General features: G+C 46.7%; 1 protein-coding gene across 4 annotated transcripts in view; it reads left to right on the plus strand.

Moving 5' to 3' along the window:
* Window positions 1-21,311, plus strand: part of Gas7 (growth arrest specific 7) — a 237,146-nt gene that overhangs the window by 138,596 nt on the left and 77,239 nt on the right. For 2 of the 4 annotated variants that reach the window (XM_036195631.1, XM_036195633.1), the window contains exon 2: window positions 9,106-9,226. In XM_036195631.1, coding sequence (XP_036051524.1) covers window positions 9,106-9,226 — 121 coding nt within the window. Of the gene's footprint in view, window positions 1-2,373; window positions 2,547-9,105; window positions 9,227-21,311 lie in introns of those variants that run through there. The other 2 variants (XM_036195632.1, XM_036195634.1) reach the window with 2 other exon arrangements.

A 21,311-nucleotide genomic window follows, 5' to 3' on the forward strand; every position in this document is an offset into this window, starting at 1 on the left:
GCCTCCCACCTTGTCATAGAAATGCTGGGGTTACAGATGCATGCCACCACATCTAACTTTTTATGTGGACTTCTGGGATCAAACTTGGGTTGTCGAACTTTTGTGGCTAACGCAGTTAGCAATTGAGCCATCTCCCTGGGCCTTTTTGTAAGTGTGCCATATGCAGGTGTGCCCCTGTGTGCAAGCACGCATGAAGGCCAGAGGCTGATATCCATCCAGGCGTCTTTCTAATGTTTCTCCACCTTGTCTTTAGCTCACTGATTGGCCAGGTTGGCTGGCTAGCCAGCTCCTGGGATCTGCCTGTCTCCTCCAAGTGCTGAAATCACAGGTCTGCAACAGCTGTTCTTGACTCGGATGTGAGCTCTAGGGAGCTAACTCAGGTCCTGATGTTTGCACAGCATGCACTATACCCACTGAGCTATCTCCCCAGCCCTGTTAATACATTTTTTATCAGTTGCTTTCAGTGTTCCATCTAGGTCCCTTTCACTATGACTTCCTCTTTCTTCACATTAGTTTCTCTAAAACTTTTGACATTGGAGAATATCTTCTAAGTACTCTGCTCCCACGGGTTCTGCATCCCCAGGTTCTCACACCTGATCGTTAGTAGTATTTGGGAGGAAAATTGTGCTTTTACTGAACATGTAGAGAGTTTATTGCCATCATTCCCTAAGCAGTGTGTGTAACTATACCACATTTGATTGTTTTCAGTGGCGTGTTCTCAAGAAGTACTTAGGGCAATTTTCGCCTTTGAGACAGGGTCTTGCTCTGTAGTTCTGGATGTCCCAGAACCTCTTTTATAGTACAGGCCTGAGACTGATGGCATTACTCTGGTCTCCACCTCCCAAGTGCTAGGATTACAGGCATAAGCCACCATGCCTGGTTTGTTAATATATATGCAGGGGGATACATGTAGGTTGTGGTGTAAATGCTATATAAAGTTAGACAAGAAGATCAGGATCTGGAGATTTGGGTATCTATGGGGGTTCTGGAATCAGTTCCCGCTGGCTAGTGAAAGACAATTTGCCCTTTGCTATAGAGGAAACAGGAGTGATGTTCTGAGTGAGAGTCCTTATTTGTGGAAGATTATATTTCTGTCATTTTTTCCTCAAAAAAGAAAGCTTGGCTGCATGTAAAATTTTAGCCCATAATATGCTAGAAGGCTCTTTTGTTTTTCTTTGACAAAGAGGTCCCATATATAGCCCAGGCTGGCCTTGAACTCAGGTATCTTCCCTATCCCAGAGCACTGGGAGTAACAGGTTTGTACCACAACACCCAACTAAAATCCATTCTGCTTTTGTTTTGTGGTTGCTGTTTTGTTTGTTTGAGACAGGGTCTTGCTGTGTCGTTGAAGGCAGTCCTGAATGTGCAATTCTTCTGCTCCCGCCTTGATGAAATGGCTGCCTCACATCTGTTTGAAGCTCAGTTCCCAACATTGATTCGTTCATTCAGTCATTCAGTCATTCAGTGTTCTGGGCGCTGTGCTGAGACTAAACTGTGAACAAGGGGAGTGTGTCACTGTCTTCCTGAATCACATCTATAGTTTGTTTCTCTGCATATGTGGGGCTGTTATCTCTCTGGCCTCCTCCTTCTCCTGGCCAAGTCTCCAAATTGTTGGCTTTTCAGAAGAACATGAAGTCACCACCAGAGTCCAGCCTACGCCTATGAAAATGACACTTTCAGAAGGCACTTGTGCCCCAGTCAGACATACCCTACTACCTCCATAGCCCTCGCCTGTGATTTGCAATGTCTGAATAGATAGGACTGGAGAAACCTGTAGACCAATCCCTGAAGCTTGTGACATCGCTGTGGGAGGCGGGGCCACCACGGGTAGCTAGCTCTGTGTGGGAGTCCTCCTACCATGAACAGGTGTCCAGCAGAAAAGAATAGTCCAGTTCATCCAATTTTATTTGAGAAAGGGTCTCAGTATGTAGCTCAGGCTGGCCTTGAACTCCTGGCAATCCTCCTGCCTCATTCTTGCAGGTACTGAGATTAACTCCAGGTGTGACCAGTTGAAGCTGGGTCTTCCTAGTGTTCCTTTGCCACTATGCCCCTGCTGAGCACGGAAATGGCAGTAGAGACCATTGTGTCTAAGATTACTCAGAGTGTGCTAGCAATAAACTAATTGCTAGGGCCCGAATCCTTCAAGCTGCTCCCAGCCATGTCCTGGCTGCTTCTGGATGTCCAGCTGGCTACATGGTTGGGGAAGGAAGAATGTGCTGGCAAGTCCTTTGTGGAGGAGCCTTCAAGCAGTGCCAATCACAGCACTGGGCTCATTAGCAGTCATTGTCATGGCAACGGGTCTGCCAGAAAGTGGCTCGTTAGGCTGACAACTTCAGAGGTGTTATATATAGATCTGGGTGTGGGGGGGAGAGGGGGTGCAGAGCCCTGTGGATATGCCTTTCTTTAGAGCTCCCATTGCTGCTGGGTTTGGGGTGTGAGAAGACGGGGAACGGGGGACCTTAAAACTCTCTGATCGGCTGCTAAATCGAGTGTCTGGCGGCCACCCGTGAACACCTGCAGGAAGCATTCCCTCACTGCTTCAGAAGGTAAGAGGGAGGTGCTCCGAGAAACATCCCGCAGGTGGAGAAACATCCCGCAGGTGGAGATGATGTCCCGGGATGAACTTGGATGTGAAGAGCGAAGGAGGCCCTGGGGAGCTTCGTAGAGGGGTCGGAACTTAGCGGAGGCTGTAGTCTTTCTTAAAATAGTCTGTTGAAAGGGTTTTGGGTTCAGTGATAGGATCCTTCTCTTTCATAAGTAACTGTACCGCTCAGCGCCGCCTTTTTACAAATCCTGTTTATTGAAAGGTTAGCTTTCCTCCTGGTTTCTGTTTCAGAGGCAATGGTTTCTCTCAGTTGCTACCACTGGTGCCATATTGGAGTAGCTCTGGAGTGTGGTGAGTGGAGGACCCGGGGCGCAAACTGCCTTATTCTGATGGAGAAAGCCTGGCCCAGGAGTGTTCACACACCAGACGGGTTGGCATGTGCTGAGCCGATCACACTTGTTTTTCGGTTTGGGTATTGTGTGCTTTGTTTGGTTTCATTTTGCTTGTTTGTTTGTTTGTTTGTTTGTTTGAGGAGGGATTTTTAGATGTTTTCTTTGGGGTTTTGTTTACTTTAGACAGAGTCTCACTATGTATCCTAACCTGGCCTCAGTCTCACCAGGTAGCCCAGGCTGGCACTGAGGTGACCATCCTCCTGTTTCAATCTCCTGAATTCTGGGGTTACAGGTGTGTACCACTGTGTCTGGATGGGGCACTTCTTCTCAAGTTTTAGGTGATGTCCCTTTTCTTGATCGCTTGCTTGCTGTTTTCCACGGGGAAACCAGACCACGATTAGGAGGAATGTTTTTTTTGATTGTGTTTAAAATAAGGAGATGGGGAAGTCAGCCGACAGCCGGGGAATGAACGTGACGCCTGGGTGAGGGTGGTGATATTTTTGCACATCTCCTGGGAAGGCATATGCTCCTTTGGAGACTGTGAGGCAAGTATGAGTTTCAGGCCTGAGCCGTCATTCCCCTTGTGAGAGTCATATCCCAGGTGGACAGGTGCTGACATGGAGCTGAGTGTGGATTGCTGCCAGGAGATGGGCTGAAGGTAACAGCATTGGGTAACTGGACAGAATTTTCTAGAAGCAAGCCAATTTTAGTTGGTTGGTTTGATTGACTGACTGAGTGATGTTTTTTTGTGTGCACTTGGACTGAACCCAGGGCACACTAAATCTATGCTCTGCCCATGATCTATACCCTCAGCCCAAAAGCAATAGTTTAAAGTAGTTGGTTTAACCATTTAATTATCTATACAACATTGTGCATATTATTAGACCTCTGACTGTGACATTCCTTACTTGAAAAATAGGAATAAAAGCATCCTTAATACAGATGTTTTGTAAAGATGTATAAAACACTTGACCCAGGGACTTGTGTACTAAAGACATTTAGGGGTAGAAGTCCTTATAGATACATAGAAATCAGACCTGTGCTCCGATCTTTCTGGAGACCCATACTAGACTAAGACTCTTTTGGGTTTCTTTTCTTTCTGTTTGTTTCAATGTTATGGTGGAGATTGGACCCAGGTCCATAAACATACTAAGTAAGTCCTGTACCACAGAGTTACACTCCCAGTCTTTGGTATTTGAAGGCACAGTCTCACTGTGTATCTCAAACTGGCCTTGAACAGGTGATTCTCCTGCCTCAGATTCCTGAGTGCCAAGATTACAAATGTGTGAGCACCTAACTTAGTCTAGGATTTTGAAGTGGTTTCCAAACTTCTTGATACTACATAGGAAGTAGGGTAAGTGAGGAACAAGTGTTTCTAGCACCATTATCTATATTGGCCCAAGTGAAAATAATGCAAGCGTTCATCAGAGCACCAATGTATAAACAGATGTGCTAGTCAGACAGTGTAATATCACACCGAGGAATTAAAAAAAATAATGTGCTGCCTAGTGTGACACACAAATGATCTTTACCCCAGTTTGGAGGAGGCACAAAAGGCCGATACCTTCCCTCATATCCTCAGAGGATGAACTTTTGTGTAGACTGAAGCATGTTGTTTCTTGAACAAAGGAGGGGAGAGTGGGAAGGAAAGCCAGCCTTGCACTCTGGCCTGGGGATGGCTCCTTCCAGAGGCAAAGGCAGGGTTTTCTAATTCCACTCAGAATGCCTCGCCTAGCAGGGACCTTCTCCACCACCAGCCTGCTCTGCTCCCATTGGAAAGAGCCAAGAGAGCTGAGGAGAGGGGCCACACAAGCCAGGGAAGGAAGGTGTCACCATTAGATTTCTATTACTATGATGAAACAGGAAGAGTAAAATTAATTAACTGGTGGAGGGGCGGTTATTTCAGTGTACAACTATCAGGTCACACTCCATCATGAAGGGAAGTCAGGGCAGGAACCTGGAAGTAGGAACTGAAGCAGAGACCGTGGAGGAGTGCTGATTACTGGCTTGCTCCTCATGGCATGCTCAGCCTGCTTGCTTAGAAAAACCAGGATAACCAGCCCAGGGGTAATGCAACCCACAGGGAGCTGGGCCCTCCCACATCAATCATAAATCAAGAAAATGAACCACAGGCTTTTCCACAGACTAATCTAGTGGGGGTCATTTTCTCACTTGAGGTCCCCTCTCCCAAATAGCCCTGGCATCCGTATGTCAAGTGACATAAAACTAGTTAGCAGGGACAAGAGGATTTAACTAGGGAGAGAACCAATTAGAGAAGAAATTCAAGGGAGTCCTTAATTACTGGGTGATCATCCCCATGCTACCCTTTTGGTGGCTGTGGGCAGCTGCCCCAGAAGGTTGCCTGCCCCTGCCCCTCTGAGGCCACAAGAATGAGGAGCACTGATGCTTTAGGACTCTTAAATGCAGACTGGCAGGTGATGATGTTAAAATTTTGTCTGTGCATATTTTTTTTAAGTTTTATTTTTAGTTCATGCATATGAGTGCTTGCCTGCATGTATGTCTGTGCATCACATGTACGCAATACCTATGGAGCCCAGAAGGGGACATCAGATCCCCTGGAACTAGAGTTACAGGTGGCTTTTGTTTGTTTTGTGAGCCATCTTGTGGTTTCTGAGAACCAAACCTGGGTCCTCTGCAAGAGCAGCAAGTGCTGTTAACGGCTGAGCCATCTCTCCAGCCCTGCTGTATGTTCTTCAAAGACAATTTTTTATTGTGATAAAAAATTATGTAAAGCTGTCCATGCGTAGCATTTACACACTCACTGTATGTTATGTAGCCACGACATCTTCCTAGTTTAGGCCATTCTCTCTCTCTCTCTCTCTCTCTCTCTCTCTCTCTCTCTCTCTCTCTCTCACACACACACACACACACACACACACACACACACACACACACCACACACACTCTGTCATCTCTCTCTCTCTTCCTAGTTTAGACCATTTTCACACACACTCACACACACACACTCTCTCTCTCTCTCTCTCTCACACACACACACACACACACACAGAGAGAGAGAGAGAGAGAGAGAGAGAGAGAGAGAGAGAGAGAGAGAGAGACCCTGTATCTATCTTATCTTCCCGCCCACAGCCCTCTGAAGTCACTAGCATACTCTATGACATTGCCTGCTCTGGACACGTCACATAATGGAATGAGACCACATGTGATCTTTGTGACCTGACTTCTTTCATGATGTTTTTAAGGCCCAGCCATGATGTAGTGAGAATAAGAGCCTATTCCTTTTCATTTCTGAGTAATTTTCCATCATATGGCTATCCTGTGTTTTATTCATGTCCTCAAGGATGGTCCTTTGTGTTGTCTCCATGTTTGGTCCTTGTGAATACAGCATGTTGGGATGCTTGTTTTCAGTCCTGAGGGTAGGGGTCTCCCCAGCTGTCTTCGGCATCTTTTGACTCCTGATTTGTGGGTGGTGAGCTAGCGAGAAGGACTTCTTCCTAAGAAAGAAAAAGGCAAGAGGGCTGCAGGCTGGCTCTTAGAGATGAAGACCAGGCAGTCAGATGGCCAGCACGGAGGGCCACCATGACTGTGTTTCACATGTGTGGAGACCACCCTCAGCACAGCATAGCATCCAAATTAAGAACTAGGTCCAGCCAGTGGGCGCTCTTCCACCCATTTTGTACCCTCCCTGGCGATGGTGTCTCCCCAAAGGTCCCCGTACTCCCTGGATAGGAGAGACCTCAGGACACTGTACCTTCATAGTCACCCTTATCCTCATGTGTAAACTGAGGCTTCCTATGAGCTCACTGTGTTATACAGATAGATTAACCAGAATCACTCTACAGAGAAAGGGACTAGAAAACTGGAAAGGGTCAGGCTGCTTAAAGTTCTGTCAAAGCTGGAGCTGGGGCATCTGAAAACTCAATTCACACACTCTCTGGCCCACAGAACTCCCTGACCAGCCTTCCAACATCAGTCAGCTCCAGAAGGTGTTGACCTCCCTTTCGAGTGTTTCTCCCATAGTCTTGGCCGCAGAAGCCTCAGAGAACAACCATTGGGGGATGACACTTGAGAGATGGTGAGGGGCAGTTGGAAGGGAGATCAGTGTATCTGGACTTCATCTCTCAGGGCGTGGAGCCTCAGAGAGCTCACCTCTGTTCCCCTTGCAGGGAGAATCCCCCATCTTCTGGCTTCTGGGTGAGTTACTGTGGATCTCCACAGCCCACAGCATGCTCCACACCTGGGCCAACGTTAGCACCTTTTGTTTCGTTGCTGTGGAAATAGCCTGACTGAGTCATTTGCCTGAGGTCATGTGTAGCTGTGTGACTGAGGTAGGGTTGGCACCAGGGGTGCTTTGAGCCTGAAGCTGTTCACACTGAGTCCTGGGATCCTCTCTGTGCAATGCCCTCCTGTGAGCTTCAGAGCCTTGCTCAACCCACATCAACCACAGCCCATGGACCCGCCTGTGGTACTCCTTGATGATAGGCTCAAGGAAAGATGACCAGCCATCTCATCCTCTGGTTCTAGAAGACACTCCAGCAAAGCTCTCCTCTTCAGCACCCTCCTCCCATGCCCCACCCCACTACCACTTTATTCCCAAGGCCCTATGTGTACACAATTCTCTCTCTCCCCTCTTCCTTCCTCCATACCTCCCTTGCTTTCTTCTTTTTTCCTTCTTCTCATTCATTAATCCTTGGTTTTCTGAGATAGGTTCTTCCTATATAGCCTAGACTGGCCTCAGACTCATGATTCTCCCACCTCATCCTCCTGAGTGCCGGGATCACAGGCCCACACCAGCACACCCTGCTCCTCACTCACACTTTGCTCTTCATTATACTATTTGTATTGCCTGTATTCTGGCCATCTTCCAGGCCAAGAGATGCTAGAGTGTTTGGTGTTTTGGGCCAGTCTGTCTTGCTCCCGGGTTCATTTGTGCTTAGCATATAGTCTATGCTGGCGGCGAGGAGGACAGCATACTACTTTCAGCCTGGCTACTATGTACCTCGCCATCGCCTGTCTAGAGCAGTCTTTCATGCAAAATCAAAGAGGTGCTGTGGCTCAGCAGGTGCCTGTGCAGGAGACACAAACATCTGAGCACAAGGAACAGTTGTGAGAATTCATGACATGTACCAGGGCCACACAGAAGCCTGAGGGAGGCCATGTTTACTCCCAGCAGCACCTGGGATTTGCTCATTCCTCTTATGGTACAAAGGCCACCACAAGAAGCTGAGACAAAGCTGTCTCTGGGCTGGCTGGAGAGGGGCATGAGGAGCTGGTGGCCCTTTGTATTTCTAAACAGGTTTTGCTGAGAAATGCTCGGCCTTCTGTAGCTGCAATTCTGATTTTTATCATTTTACCTTCTCCAAAAGGCACAGCAATTGTGTGGGCTAATTTGGATCCTCTGTCTTTATTTTTAAATGTTCTTTAGCTGAGAACCTTTATTTTTGTGTTTTTTGGAGATTTACATGGGGAAAGATAAGTAAGAAAAAAAAGAGAAAAATTGCCTGTAAGCCCACCACTGAGGGATCACAGACGCATTTACAGCATGTGCCCACCTTCCGCCTAGTGCTCCGTCTTACATAGTCTTCTGTTTCTTAAGACAAATGTTACTCTGCACGGTCACAAGAATCAAGCTTACAGTGCCTTGCTTTGTCTTAAAATTCCCGGTTCCCTTTGCCACAGTGACAGGACACTTGGCAAGAGAAACCCGACCCAGCTCTCACAGACTCTCACCATTATTGTAGGATGGTTTATGCCTCATTCTGCCTTGGCTTGCATTAATTACTTCTGCTAGGTCTGCACAGCAGGCCTAGGGCTGTGTCTGCTGCTGAACACAGTGGTCCTGTGGAGTGTAGACTGCACAGCCCGCAGTGGGTATAGATTGCACAGCCCACAGTGGGTATAGATTGCATAGTCCACAGAGGGGCATGTGGAGTGACAGGGCCCTGGGAAGCGCAGCACCCTGTGATTGAGCTTTTTTTCAGGGTCTGATAAGAAGGTCAGCAATTCTGTCAGCTCTAGGTGGGGCCATGCCTTCTGTGAGGGGCACCTCAGTCTGCCTGTCACCTGCCCCAAGAAAGGCCTGCAGATCAAGCTATCCCAGTTGAGAGATTCCAATGGGATTTTGCGGTTCACAAGACAGTTGTGGAAATGGCAAATCTGTCTGACCCTTTTCTTCCTCTCCAACAGAAGCCTGGGATGGTCCCCCCTCCGCCAGGAGAGGAGAGCCAGACGGTCATTCTTCCACCTGGCTGGCACAGCTACTTGTCTCCTCAGGGCCGCCGTTACTATGTCAACACGACTACCAATGGTGAGTCCCACTCTGAAACAGCCTTTTCTAACCCTCAGATGTCTGCCTCTTCCTAGGGGTGCTTTTCTCCCCTTGCTCTGCACCTTCTGGTTTGGGGGCCTTTCTTGTTAAATCTGACTCGAGGAAGGGTAGTCTGGTGTCTTAACCCTCTGGTTCTAAAACTGATTATCATATCCCAGGGGGCTACCATAGAGTCCTGCTCATCCCCGGTGCTGGGTGTTGGGGGCTGGGTCTGCATTCTGGAAGCAGCTTCAGGGGACAGCTGTACTTCAAGATTCCCCCAATCCCTGACACCTCACATCCACCTTCATTGAACTCAACCTTAGGATCTAGGACTGAACTGTTCAGAAATGACCTCAGAGGCTAGATCAACAGGTCAATGTAATCTATATTGTCTAGGGAACCGAAGATTCAGAAGCTGTAAATTCTCTCCTTGATTTTACTGTAACACCCTTTCTCAATGGAAGTATCTCATTGGCTGTTTTGTAGATTGTCCATTTGGAAATGGTGGGGCTATGTATGGATCATTCATCCTCTCTCTTAGTACTGAGTCCCTGCCCTCCACCCCATCTTCTCCATACCCTTTCCTTTCTTTTCCCCTCCCCTTCTCTCTTCTCTCCTCATTCTTTTGAAACAGGGTCTCATTTGGTAGGCTGGTCTTGAATGCATGCTAGTTCTCCTGGGATAGCCTCCCAGGTGCTAGGATTAGAAGGATGTATTCAGCCACTCAGCCACACCCCACATACCTCTGAGGTGAATGGGACTGGAGCTCCATGCTCCAAAGAGTTACATTTTCCTGGAGCTCCCAAATGACTCCAGGATCCCAAATGTGGAGATGGTTCTACAATGTTGTGCCGTACAGCTAGTCTTGGCACAAGTTAAGCAGGACACTGTTCAGGCTGAGGGCAGAAGTACAAGGCAAGCCAGCTGAGAAGTCCTGACCTCCTATATCCCCAAGGACTGTACCTCAAGAAAACCAGGAGAAGCAACAGAAGGGAAATTAGACTTGGTGGGCATTGCAGACATGTGTGCCAAGGCAGAATGTGACCGTCTACCTGTTGGTTCCAATATTGGCCTAACTTCTGTCTTCTGTGCTTATCTGCTCTATCCTGTCACCTGGGACATGGAGGTTATTAATACGATGAATGATTTTGAGCCTGCACCAAGAGGAGGGGTCCCAGTGAGAGGACAGCCAGCAGCCGTTCTAGAGGGGGACACAGAGAAGCTAACAGCTGCTACTTTGGATAGCTGGCTTGTGCATACCACAAGCACCTAACCTGCAGACTCAGCAGGGTGTTCCCCTTGAAGATAGGTGGCCAGGGTTTCTAGGAAAAGGGAAGTGGGGCTGTTTTAAACTGTTCTAATCTCACACTTCCTCAAAACAAACCCTTGAGCAGCTTTGCCCTGCTCAGGGAGCCTGGATGTTTCAGAGGTGCATGCGGCTGCTTGAATGCATTTCCTCCTGGGGAGCGACTGCTTCAGTGCAGTTCCCCAGGGGAGTGGGTGTCTGCACACAGATCTCCATCTGTGCAGTGCAGAGTTTGGATGGGATGAGCTCAAGAGCAAGAATTTGGGTGGATTTGTTCTTGTCTCAAATTAGCCAGTCTGTTGCAAAGGGGAATAGAGAACATGCCTTTCTAGAGTCTCTCTCTCTCTCTCTCTCTCTCTCTCTCTCTCTCTCTCTCTCTCTCTCACACACACACACACACACACACACACACACACACACACACACCCCTCAGTAAAAGAGTAGTATATTCTCAGGGTTTAATAAGCCAATGAATAAAAATGGGATTCAAATCAACATTAAAAATCCTCAGTCGCATTTTCCAGAGCTATTTATCACATATATCCTTTGAGGCATTTGTATTCTCTATCTTCTAAGCATAGTCATGCTGGTGTTTTAAAAATAAATTACAAATGTCATCCATCCTATCCTTTAAATCATAACAACTATTTATTATAGACATTGTTCTATACTTTGAATATTTCCATCTAACTCATTTCTTTTAATTGTTGTGTATTAGGAATGTGTTGCCATTAATTTAAGTACTACTCTACTTAGGAATGGAAATGTAGCCACATTTTATATCAATAGACAGTGTCTGGAAGTTCTCTTCTAGGGTTCTGACTTTTCATACACCACTAGGTCAGAGCTTCCTTGGGGTTGTAGGATGCAGAATGCTCCTCAGATTGACAAGCTGATTCTCTAACAGACCAGGCGGTAAATAGTTTAGATTTGGAGGGTCATGGTCTCTGTCACAGCTACTTAACTTTATCACTGTAGCATGAATAATAATGCAGACAGTATGTATGCTAGTGAGTGCAGCTACATTCTAATAAAACTTTATGTATAGCCAAAAGGGGGAGGACATTTATGTTCGGACATTGGAATACCAATTGCAGGTAACTTACATGTGTTATGAAATCGCATTGTTTTTGTTTTTGAACATTCAAAACTACATAAGTTGATTTTGGTTCACAAGTTCACCAGCCTTGTGGTAATAGAGTGGGCTGATTTGCTAGGTTGTCTGGTGGGTCCAGTAGGACTGGCCCCTCCCCCCTTTCTCTCTTTTACTGAGTAATCCTAACTCCTTGGTCTTGCATTCTAGATGCCGGTCAGCTTTACTCACTCATTAGATAATTGTTGTATGCGTTGTTTTTCTGTTCAATTCAACACATATTTATTGAGCCTCAAATATGTACTGTGAAGAATGGCCTTGCCCCTAAATTGCTTATCTGCTCATAATGGGAGCAGATCCTAAAGCTTTGTGTGCATGTGTGGGAGTACTGGAGGGGTGTCTGTGCGAGTTGCTGGGGAATGAACCCTATGTTCTATCAGTGTGCTATACCAGTAGCCCTGGAAACAGATTCTAAGTGAATACTTGCTTGATTACCCATGAGAAGGGCTGTGAAGAGGTCTGAGGTATTTGAAGATAGTGTCACAGAGAGCCTGTGGGGCCCAGAATGTCCTTGGAGGTAGGAAGGGCCAGGAAGAGGCAGAATGGGAAATGCCTTTCCCAGCAGTCCTGAGAGTCCTTAAGGATTACTACAGGGTCAAGAGAAGAGGCAAGCAGCTTGGTCTGCCTTTCCTTCCCAATGGTTGTCTGATTGGGGTTTGCTCTCACCCCTGCCTGTGTGGGGACCACCTGCCTGTTTGTAGCAGAAGCGATTTTGTGTGCATACTTGCCTCTGTCTCACATCCTGACTCCTGATACCTCTGAGTTGGTACCCTCACTGCTGGACTTCCCTTTCTGTCCCAACTTGCATGCTTCACGCCAACCCCTCCATCTGTCAGGTGGCAGGTCATGGACACATCGGGTCCATTACCCACTACTGCTGAGAGCGACTGAGTACATACAGTCTTTTCATCCTCAAAGAGGGTAATTTTCAAATACAGATGCCCCTCAAGGTGACGTTTGAGATCTGTAATTAAAACAAGACAAAACGAAATGAAACCCACAGATGTCCCTGTCCTTTATAGAAGGAGGTGGAGTGTTTGCATAGAACCTCCAGCCACCTTCCTGCGGACTTGAAGTCATTTCTAGTTATGTATAAGACCAATTTGACATCAATGCTATGTAAATACTTGTTACTCGGTATTGTTCAGGGAACAGTGACAAGAAAAAAATGCCTGTGCACATTCAGAAAATATGCAGCTGTCTTCCCTCTGAGCATCTCAGCCCTCTGTGACTGGTAGAAACCACCAGTGCAGAACTCAAGGATCCTGAGTGTCACCTGCATTTCCCCCCATGCCCTCTAATCCCTAATCTGTCTTCCCCTAGAGGGTGCCTGGGCATAATGAGTATTCTGTGCAAAGCCTCATTTACATTGGTGTCCTCTTCTCCTGATAATCTCCTTGCTTTCACATCCATTTAGGATTTCATGGATGAGGGTCTGCGCCCTGCTTGCCACCGGGTCAGGCCATGGGTATACAAAACCAAATGAGACCCAAGCTCTGCTCTCAGAGCCTGTAGCTCCAAAGGGGTCAGTGAGATAGGCAAACACCTACTGCCAGCATTGCAGGCAGTGACAAAGCAGGGACCCACCACTTGCGTGTGGGGAGTGCAAGGACTCTAAGGAGGGGCCCATGGCAGAGGCATCTGACCAAGGTTGTAGCCCAAGCAGAGGGTGAGGCAGCAGGAAGAAGGGCAGGTAGAGGGGGTTGGCAGTGGTAGGAACACAGAGGCGAGGCAAAGCCAGGGTGTGACATGACTCTTCACCCAGTGGGCAGTGAGAAGCCGTGGAAAGTTTCCAAACAGTGGCAGGACCTCATCGCAACCTGACAGCAAGACTTCACATGCAGCAGTGAAGGATTTGGGAGCAGCGAGCATGGAGTAGACAAGCCTAAATGAAAAATGAAATAATGAGGTCAGCAAAATCCACGGAGGTGGCCTGAAAGGGGGGGGCGGCGCTGTCAGACAGGATGTGGCAGGCCAGTAGCAGGGATCTTGCCTGCTTCCTGGCTTTCTGCCTTGTGCGGCAGTCATAAAGGAAGTGAGAGCGGGAGACACTTAGAAGCCAGCCAGAAGGAAGGAGGTGAATAGGTGCTGCATGGTTGGTTCCTTGCTGCATCTTCACAAAGAAATGGCCAGCACATAGATGGGTGCATCTGTGGCTCAAAGGACATGCGTACCACAGGTGATGAAAGTCCAGAGAGAACCCTGTGGTGCATGGCCCAGCATGCAGAGAGCAGAATGGCTTCCACCCGGACTGGCCACCACTGTGCAGTGACCAACACACACACAGCTGAGTGGGGCAGTCTAGAATTTGCATTTCTTTAGAACAGAGGTCCAGACACATCACTCAGTGCAAACCTGCAGAAGAAAGCTCTGAATACAGAGTTAAGGAGGGCACCTCAGAGACAGAGAGAAACTGGTGGAGGTAGAGGAATGAATCCATGCACAGTAGTGTTGTAACAAGCAAGGGAACAAAGACCGTGAAGTGAGGGGAAGCCAGGGACAGACAGAAATATAGATCATGTTTACAATAGGCGGACCATGTCAATCCCTGGGGAGACACAGATTATTTAGTGAATGGTGATAGTGAATGAGCCAGATGCCCAGCAGGAAGTTTCAGTGGGTAAGTTACTGTAGTCCTGTTGCCAGTTTTAAATAGACTCTCCAGTAACTCCAGCAGGGCATGTGTGAGTCATGAACTCCAGAAGTCTCATCCCCTTCCCCACAGTTCTGCCTATCCAGGGCATTTCATCATGCAGAGTGGCCCTGAGGGCAGCCCAAGGAGGCCAGGGTCTTCAGTGACAGGATGGTCCTCCTGCATCATCTAGGAACATGCTCTGTGCTCCTCCAGAGTGGAGTGGGGCTAAACCTGGGCAGGGTATACATTGTGATTGATGGCTGGTGAGCTGTTGTCAAAAGCCTACTCTATTCATTCAGGGGCCTGACTTAGGGTTAAGGTTCTGTGTTAGACAACAAAAGGGCAAAGGCTAGGTGGTGTGAAAACAAGGAAATTCTGAAGGCTGGGGAGTACAAGTGTCTGCAGATGGAGGATCCAGTGGCAGCCTGCCCTCTGGTTGCTAGAGATGGGCTCTCTTGATGCACTTACAGGGAAGAAAGGATGAGCAAGCTCCCACAGGCCTCCTTTATAAGAACATGGATCCCCAGTGAGTGGGGTCTCTCATAATCTCATCACCCCTCAAATTTCCACCTCTTAGCACGATCACCTTGGAGACTGCAGTTCCACGTCTAGGCTGCAAGTAACAGAACCTCTTGAACATCAGCTAACTGTTCTAAGAGACCTGGCCCTTCGGCATTGGCCCCCTTTATTGTTAGAAGCTACATCACTTAGCTGCCCTTTCTGATATTGTTTGACATCTATGTTACCATTTGAAGAACGGAGAGAGATTTAAAACTAGCATGGAAAGCCAGGATCGGTTCTGTGTAATGTATGAGTCACTATTTTAAAGCATATTTTACTAATCTTTGTATGCATTAAACCAGGTCATTCCATTTATTTTATCTATGTCTTTCATCCCCCAAAGAAAGAGAATAATTTGAGGTAATATCTTAGGCCTGTTTTTCTAGAAAGCAGAGCCTGAGGAAAGGATTAAGTGCTAAGACCTTATTAGGAGATAGTGAGCCCAGAGCAGTGAGGGATGGGCCAGAGTGAAAGGGACACCAGGGAAGATGTCACACCATACAGTTCAGTGTCTGGCAGTGAAATGAGACTGGGAAGCAGCCATTGAGAAGGTCTGTAGTCTTCATTAGAAGGGTTATAGAGGAGCCAGCCACACTTCGGAAATCACCCATTTCCTATTGGCCAGACTCCATCCCCTCACCCATCCCATGCTCCACCCCTGCCTGGAGAAGAACTGTTCACCCTTTTGGATTAGACCACCTGACTCCAAACAGTCTATCAGAAATCCTGACTCCACCCCTTCCACACTGGTAGTTCTATTTCTAAGATGAACTCCTAGCTGAACAGGAGTCCCATTGACAGAAATGTGAGGAGGACTCTTACATCAATGTCTCGGTGTAAAGACGACCTTAAAATGGAGTGCCATGGTACATCCTGCATCCCTGTCACTCATAGGGAGGGAGGGCTCAGTGCCTGATGACTTTACTCACTACCCCTGACAAGGGAGATCTTCCAGGTCATCTGACATAAGGAGGCACTGAACTAAATTTGGCCCTTGAGCCAAATTCACTCCACATTTTATCAGAACACAGCCATGTCGCTGTGCTCCCTGTATGGCCAGCAAAGCCCAAACTCTTCACTGCTGGCCTTGGCAGAAAAGATGATCCCTGGCCTAACAGAGTCCATCAACTTTACACATCCAGAAATGGAGCCCTCCATGTCCTAGGAGCCTCTGCCCAAAGTCACCGGACCCTTGTAGTCAGGCCATAACTGAATACCCAGGCTTCAGCGCTCATAAGTGGGGCATGGGTGGGAGTGAGCAAACTCGGTATGAGAATAAGTGAGTTCATGGGTTCTTAGATGAAGACGGTCAATGGAAATGACATGGGACCTCTGCTGGTCCTATGAAGAAGCATCAAGTAAAACCCAGGCGAGTTGGAACTTGTTTCTATCCTCTTTTTGACAAAGAATTGGTGTCTCTAAATGTTTTATTATGTTTGTGAGTGAGACTTGGCATGGATATAAGCCAGGGTTTGAGCTTTTTGTATTTGTTTGCCAAATAGTCAGTAGTTTTCTTGATTTCTTGTTTTAATTTTCCTTTAAGTGAGTGGAGTCTCATTCAACTTTATTACACTAAGAACTAATGAGTTTCTAGGTAGGATTTCCACAAAACTAGTCATTGTGAAAACCATTCTTTTGAGCTTTACTTTGTTCAAAGTAATTGGATGCTTTCCCAACTCTCTAGATAGGATGGCCCTGACAGTTCCCTCTCAATGAAAGTTGCCCAGAGAAGCATCTGCACCCCGGACCACCAGTCTTTTTTCTGTCCATCTGTATTCCACAAAGTAAGACTCGAGCCATGTTTTCGTTTGGCACATTCAGTTGATTAAATTGTGCATTGTGCTCTTGTGTGCATGAGCATGTGCACACACACACACACACACACACACACACACACACACACACACTCATGGACAGCCCTTGTTTTGGCTTCATTATTTTCTGAATTGAAAATATATTCTCCTCTCATACAATACATCCCAACCATAGTTTCCCCTCCCTCCAGCCCTCCCAGATGCCCCATCATCTCCCCCTATTTTTTTAAATGGCTTCATAGTGGAAAGCTGTTAGACTAGAAAGCATACTATTAATCTTCCTCACTGTGGCCTTTGTTTTCTCTTCCCCAGCGTCCACTTTAATTTGTATTGTTTAGGTAACACTTAAGTACATAGCACACCCCTCATTTGCCACCAGATTGTTAAAACCAAATAATCTCTTGTTTATGGTAGAGACTACGTGAATACAAAGCCACTCAAAATGCCAATATGCTGACGTCTGAAGACAAAGGGGCAGACTGTTCTTTGCTCTATCCTAAGTCAAGTCATTTTGAATTACTTAGTAAAGAATGCGATGCTGTACTCCTGGAGCTAGCAATCAACAGCAAATGGTCCAGATACCACAGCATCAAAGAGAAATGTGGGGGTGCTAACCCCATGTTCCCCTTCTTGTTTTGTGCCCAAGCAAACTGAAAGCCCATGTTCACACAAAAACCTAGGCACTCACACACATAGCAGCACCATCCCCAAGGCCAAAGCTCCATGCCCACCAACCAACAAATGGGTGAACAAAATAGGGTGTGGACATACAATAGAACTCAGCTACAGAAGAGAAGGAAACAGAGTTGATGCCCACTTCAACAAGAATGATCCTTGAAAACATTCACACCAAGTCAAGAAAGACACAGAGAGCTACATGCTTTGGGATTCAATTTATATGAAATGACTAAAACAGGCGAATTCATAGAAACCAAAAGTAGATGAGTGGTTGCCAGGGGCTGCAGGATGGGTGAGTAGCGGCTGCTAATGAGCAGGGGGTTAAAGGGATAGATATGTGCTATAATTAGGTAATGGTGAGGGCTGCACATTCCACGAACAGACCAAAGCCACTGCGCTGTAGGCTCTTACAGGGTAAGTTCTATAATATAGTGAATTACATTGCAATAAAGAATTGCCATTTGAAAGCAGGCCTGTGTGAGGATGCTGGAGGCTCAGTGACTTTCTTGGTTGCCTTTAGAAGCATTTCCTTAGAGGCTTTGTTTGGGGATTCTTCAGGTATGACTTCTAAACTTCGATTTATGTCAAAAACATCATGGAGTGCTGTTTGCTCAAAACTATCAAGACAGAGAGAGGGCCTGCCACACACTTGTCAAATCATAATCTGCTATCAGGGAAAAGTAAAATATTTTACTTCATATTCTTAAACACTTTCTAGTCACCACCTAGTATTTTTTTTTTCAAGTGCAAGGAGACTTAGTAACAACAACATTGGTAAAGACATTGTTGTGTTAGCTTTCTGTCACTGAGATAGTCAGCTGATAAAGAAGAAGGGTTAATTTAGACTCTGGGTTTCAGAGCACATTTGTGGTGGGGGGCATGTGGCATAGGAGACATACTCACCTCATGGTGGCCAGGAAATAAGATGAGAGAGAAAGGGGCTGGATTCCAAATGTTCCTTACCCTATGAGGAGGCACTATACTCCCTGTGAGGTAACATTGTTTTACCGGACATTTGTTTGAGAAGACAGAGTCTCACTGTGTAGCTCTGGCTGGCCTGGAACTCACTGTGTAGACCAGACTGACTTCAAACCGGCTGCTTGCTTGACTCTTCCTCTTGAGTGCTGTGTTTAAACCCCATCTGGCTAGGCCCTACCTCCCGAAGACTCCACCAGGGGCTGGTAGCAAGTACCTCAAGGTGTGGACCAGGCCTTCTCATGTGATCATTGGCAGTGCGTTGGGGGGGGGGGGGTACTATGGGGGGGGGGCAGAATGGAGCATGGGCGCGTCATCTCCAAAATGGAGCAGTAGCAAGAAATGGAATATAAAGTGGAAGAGTAAACTTGAGTCTATCTGACTTTCATTTTCAGAAACACAGTGAGAAAGATGCAGTGTTGGTCATCACTCTGAGGTTAAAGGTCAGATACCCATAAAACACCACAGTTAAAGCAGAAACTCCCAAAGAGCTGCTTGAAGACAAATAACTCAGTTTTATAGTGACAAGATTGAGAATGAGTAGGAACTTGCCAGGAAAGGCCCTTCACCTGCCTGCCGCTTATGGCCGTGAGGTCGCTGGGGGAGCTGACTCGAGTGTGTTTCCAGCCTTCCTTCTCGTCTGTGTAAGGAGAAGTAATAACAGCTTCTATCATCTCAAAGCCCTTGAGTCCATAGCTCAAAAATCATTTGGAGCTCAGCATTTCTGGGAAGGAACGTGGGGCTTGTGCTGTTCTCATGTGTGCCTGATGCATGGACAAGAGAACTTCAAGGTACATAGAGTTTGCTGTGGTCAAGGCTCTTTTTTCATTTTTCTCTCTTTGGGAGGGTTTTGTTTGTTTGTTTTTATTTTTTAGCAGGGCCTCTACATTGGTTAGAAAGTATGAAGTATGTGCCAGCAAATGGTCACTGTACTGTCCCTCACCATTGGTCATACCACAAAGCCCAGTGGTCTGTCAAAGTCTGGAGTGAGCAGTCAGAGAGCCTAGCAGAGCTCATCAATATGATGTAGCAGGATCCCTCCTAATCGTTACTATGACCAGCATGCATTTATTAAAGGCAAGGAATGTTCAGGATGAAGGTGTACCCATAATAAATGATGTTTGCTTGGGTTAAACCTCTTTAAAAGTGTTGATCTAGCATTCCTGCTACAAGGCATACAGCCCAGGGGAATGGCGTTGGTATATTAGAGACACTACGGTGGCACAGAATTCACCAAAGTGCCCATGTGTGCATGAATGGATAAAATGAATGTGGCGCACAGCTACAAGGGAATACTCTTTGGCCATAAAGACGATGGAGATCCGTGAACAAAGCATCATGAGTGAAACCACAGCACCTCGTGTTATGCAGAAATAAGCCAGGCACAGAAAAATGGATACACACATTCTTATACACATGTGGGACCTACAGATTTGGTTTCATGGATGGAAGGAGTATAATAGTAGTCTCCAAGTCTAGAAAGATGGAGGGAGGAAGGTATGCCAAGCCTCAGGTACATAGGAGAAATAAGTTCTAGAGTGGAAATGGTTCGCAACACCATCTCATATTTTTACAACAAATGGGAAGGAGTTAGAGCATTGTTAACCCAGAGAAATGATAAACACCAAAGAGAAGGGAACACTAAGCCTTGATCATCCTGCACCACATGCATGATTTCAGTCACCAGATTGTCCCTTGAAGATATATACCATTATTCTGGGGCAAAAACTGAGAAAGTGCTGGTTGATGATTAAGTTCCTAAGGAAATGGCATTGCCCTGTCACAGTGGAGTAAGGGACAGAGGAGGTGACAGTCAGGGGTCAGGACTTCTGAAATCCTTTAGGATTGTTCAATCTAGACAAGACAGTCAGTAGATGTCCATCCTGGATGGTCTTTGGACCAAATGCTGCCCAGAAGCACTGAGTATGGTGTATGAGAATGTTCAATTCTGGCAACTCAAGAGGGTGTTTGCGAACAAATGGATCTCTTCTTCTCTCAAAAAGCCATGATGTGTGGATCTGTCCAAACAGAGATAGGTGGGGTTCAACATGTTTCCCGGGGCATTTCTCTGCCCAGCTGGCCTCCATGTGTGTGCTTTCCATGTCTATTTCTGTGGCTGCTCAAGTTTGGGCCAGGTGTTCAGACAGAGCCTCATGGTTCTATATCAAGTTTTAAAGATCGCAGGCCAACATGGTGGCTTAGCAGGAAAGGCACTTGCTTCCAAGTCTAGTGACCTGAGTTTGATTCTTGGGACCTACACTACAGAAGAAGAGATTCAACTCCCATAAGCAGTCACACACACACACACACACACACACACACACACACACACACACAGAGAGAGAGAGAGAGAGAGTAAAAAATAGTATAAAACAGAGTCAGAGTCAGAAGCAGCAACTTACATAGTCAGGATAATATTTTGCCATGCACTTGAAAATAGGAGGCAATGAGGGAGGACCAAGAAAGAGGAGAAGAAAATTGTGTGACAGAAATGGAACCTTCATTGCAAAGGAACCTTCCAACTCATCTCTGCTCTGCCCTTCACCCGCTGCTTTCTCATACACTGGCTTGTTAGCATAGATGGAACATTGTCACTCTTAGACTGTGGAACTGAAGAGCAAGTGGAAGCCTGTGTCTGTAAGGAGACAGATACCAAGGACATCAGAGAGAGGTGGTTTGGAGCAAGGTAGATGTTTTGAAGGTGTCATGGAATCAGTGAAATACCAGTGCACTCAGGCATAATCTGCAAGTTCTTTGCTGATATGTGAGTGGGCAAGGACCACATGACTTGATTATCAAGCAACAAGTGTTTGCTCAATGCCTTCTCTGTGGCCAGCTCTAATTAGCCACTTGATGGCGTCTTGCCAGGGTGGAGTGGGCGAATGCCATGCAAATGGCTATGCAGAAGACATCCTGAAATCCATATGAGTTGTTCAAGGGAATTTTCCCAGTGGCTTGGC

Source organism: Onychomys torridus, chromosome 8, assembly GCF_903995425.1.
Source record: "Onychomys torridus chromosome 8, mOncTor1.1, whole genome shotgun sequence".
NCBI classification, from domain to species: domain Eukaryota; kingdom Metazoa; phylum Chordata; class Mammalia; order Rodentia; family Cricetidae; genus Onychomys; species Onychomys torridus.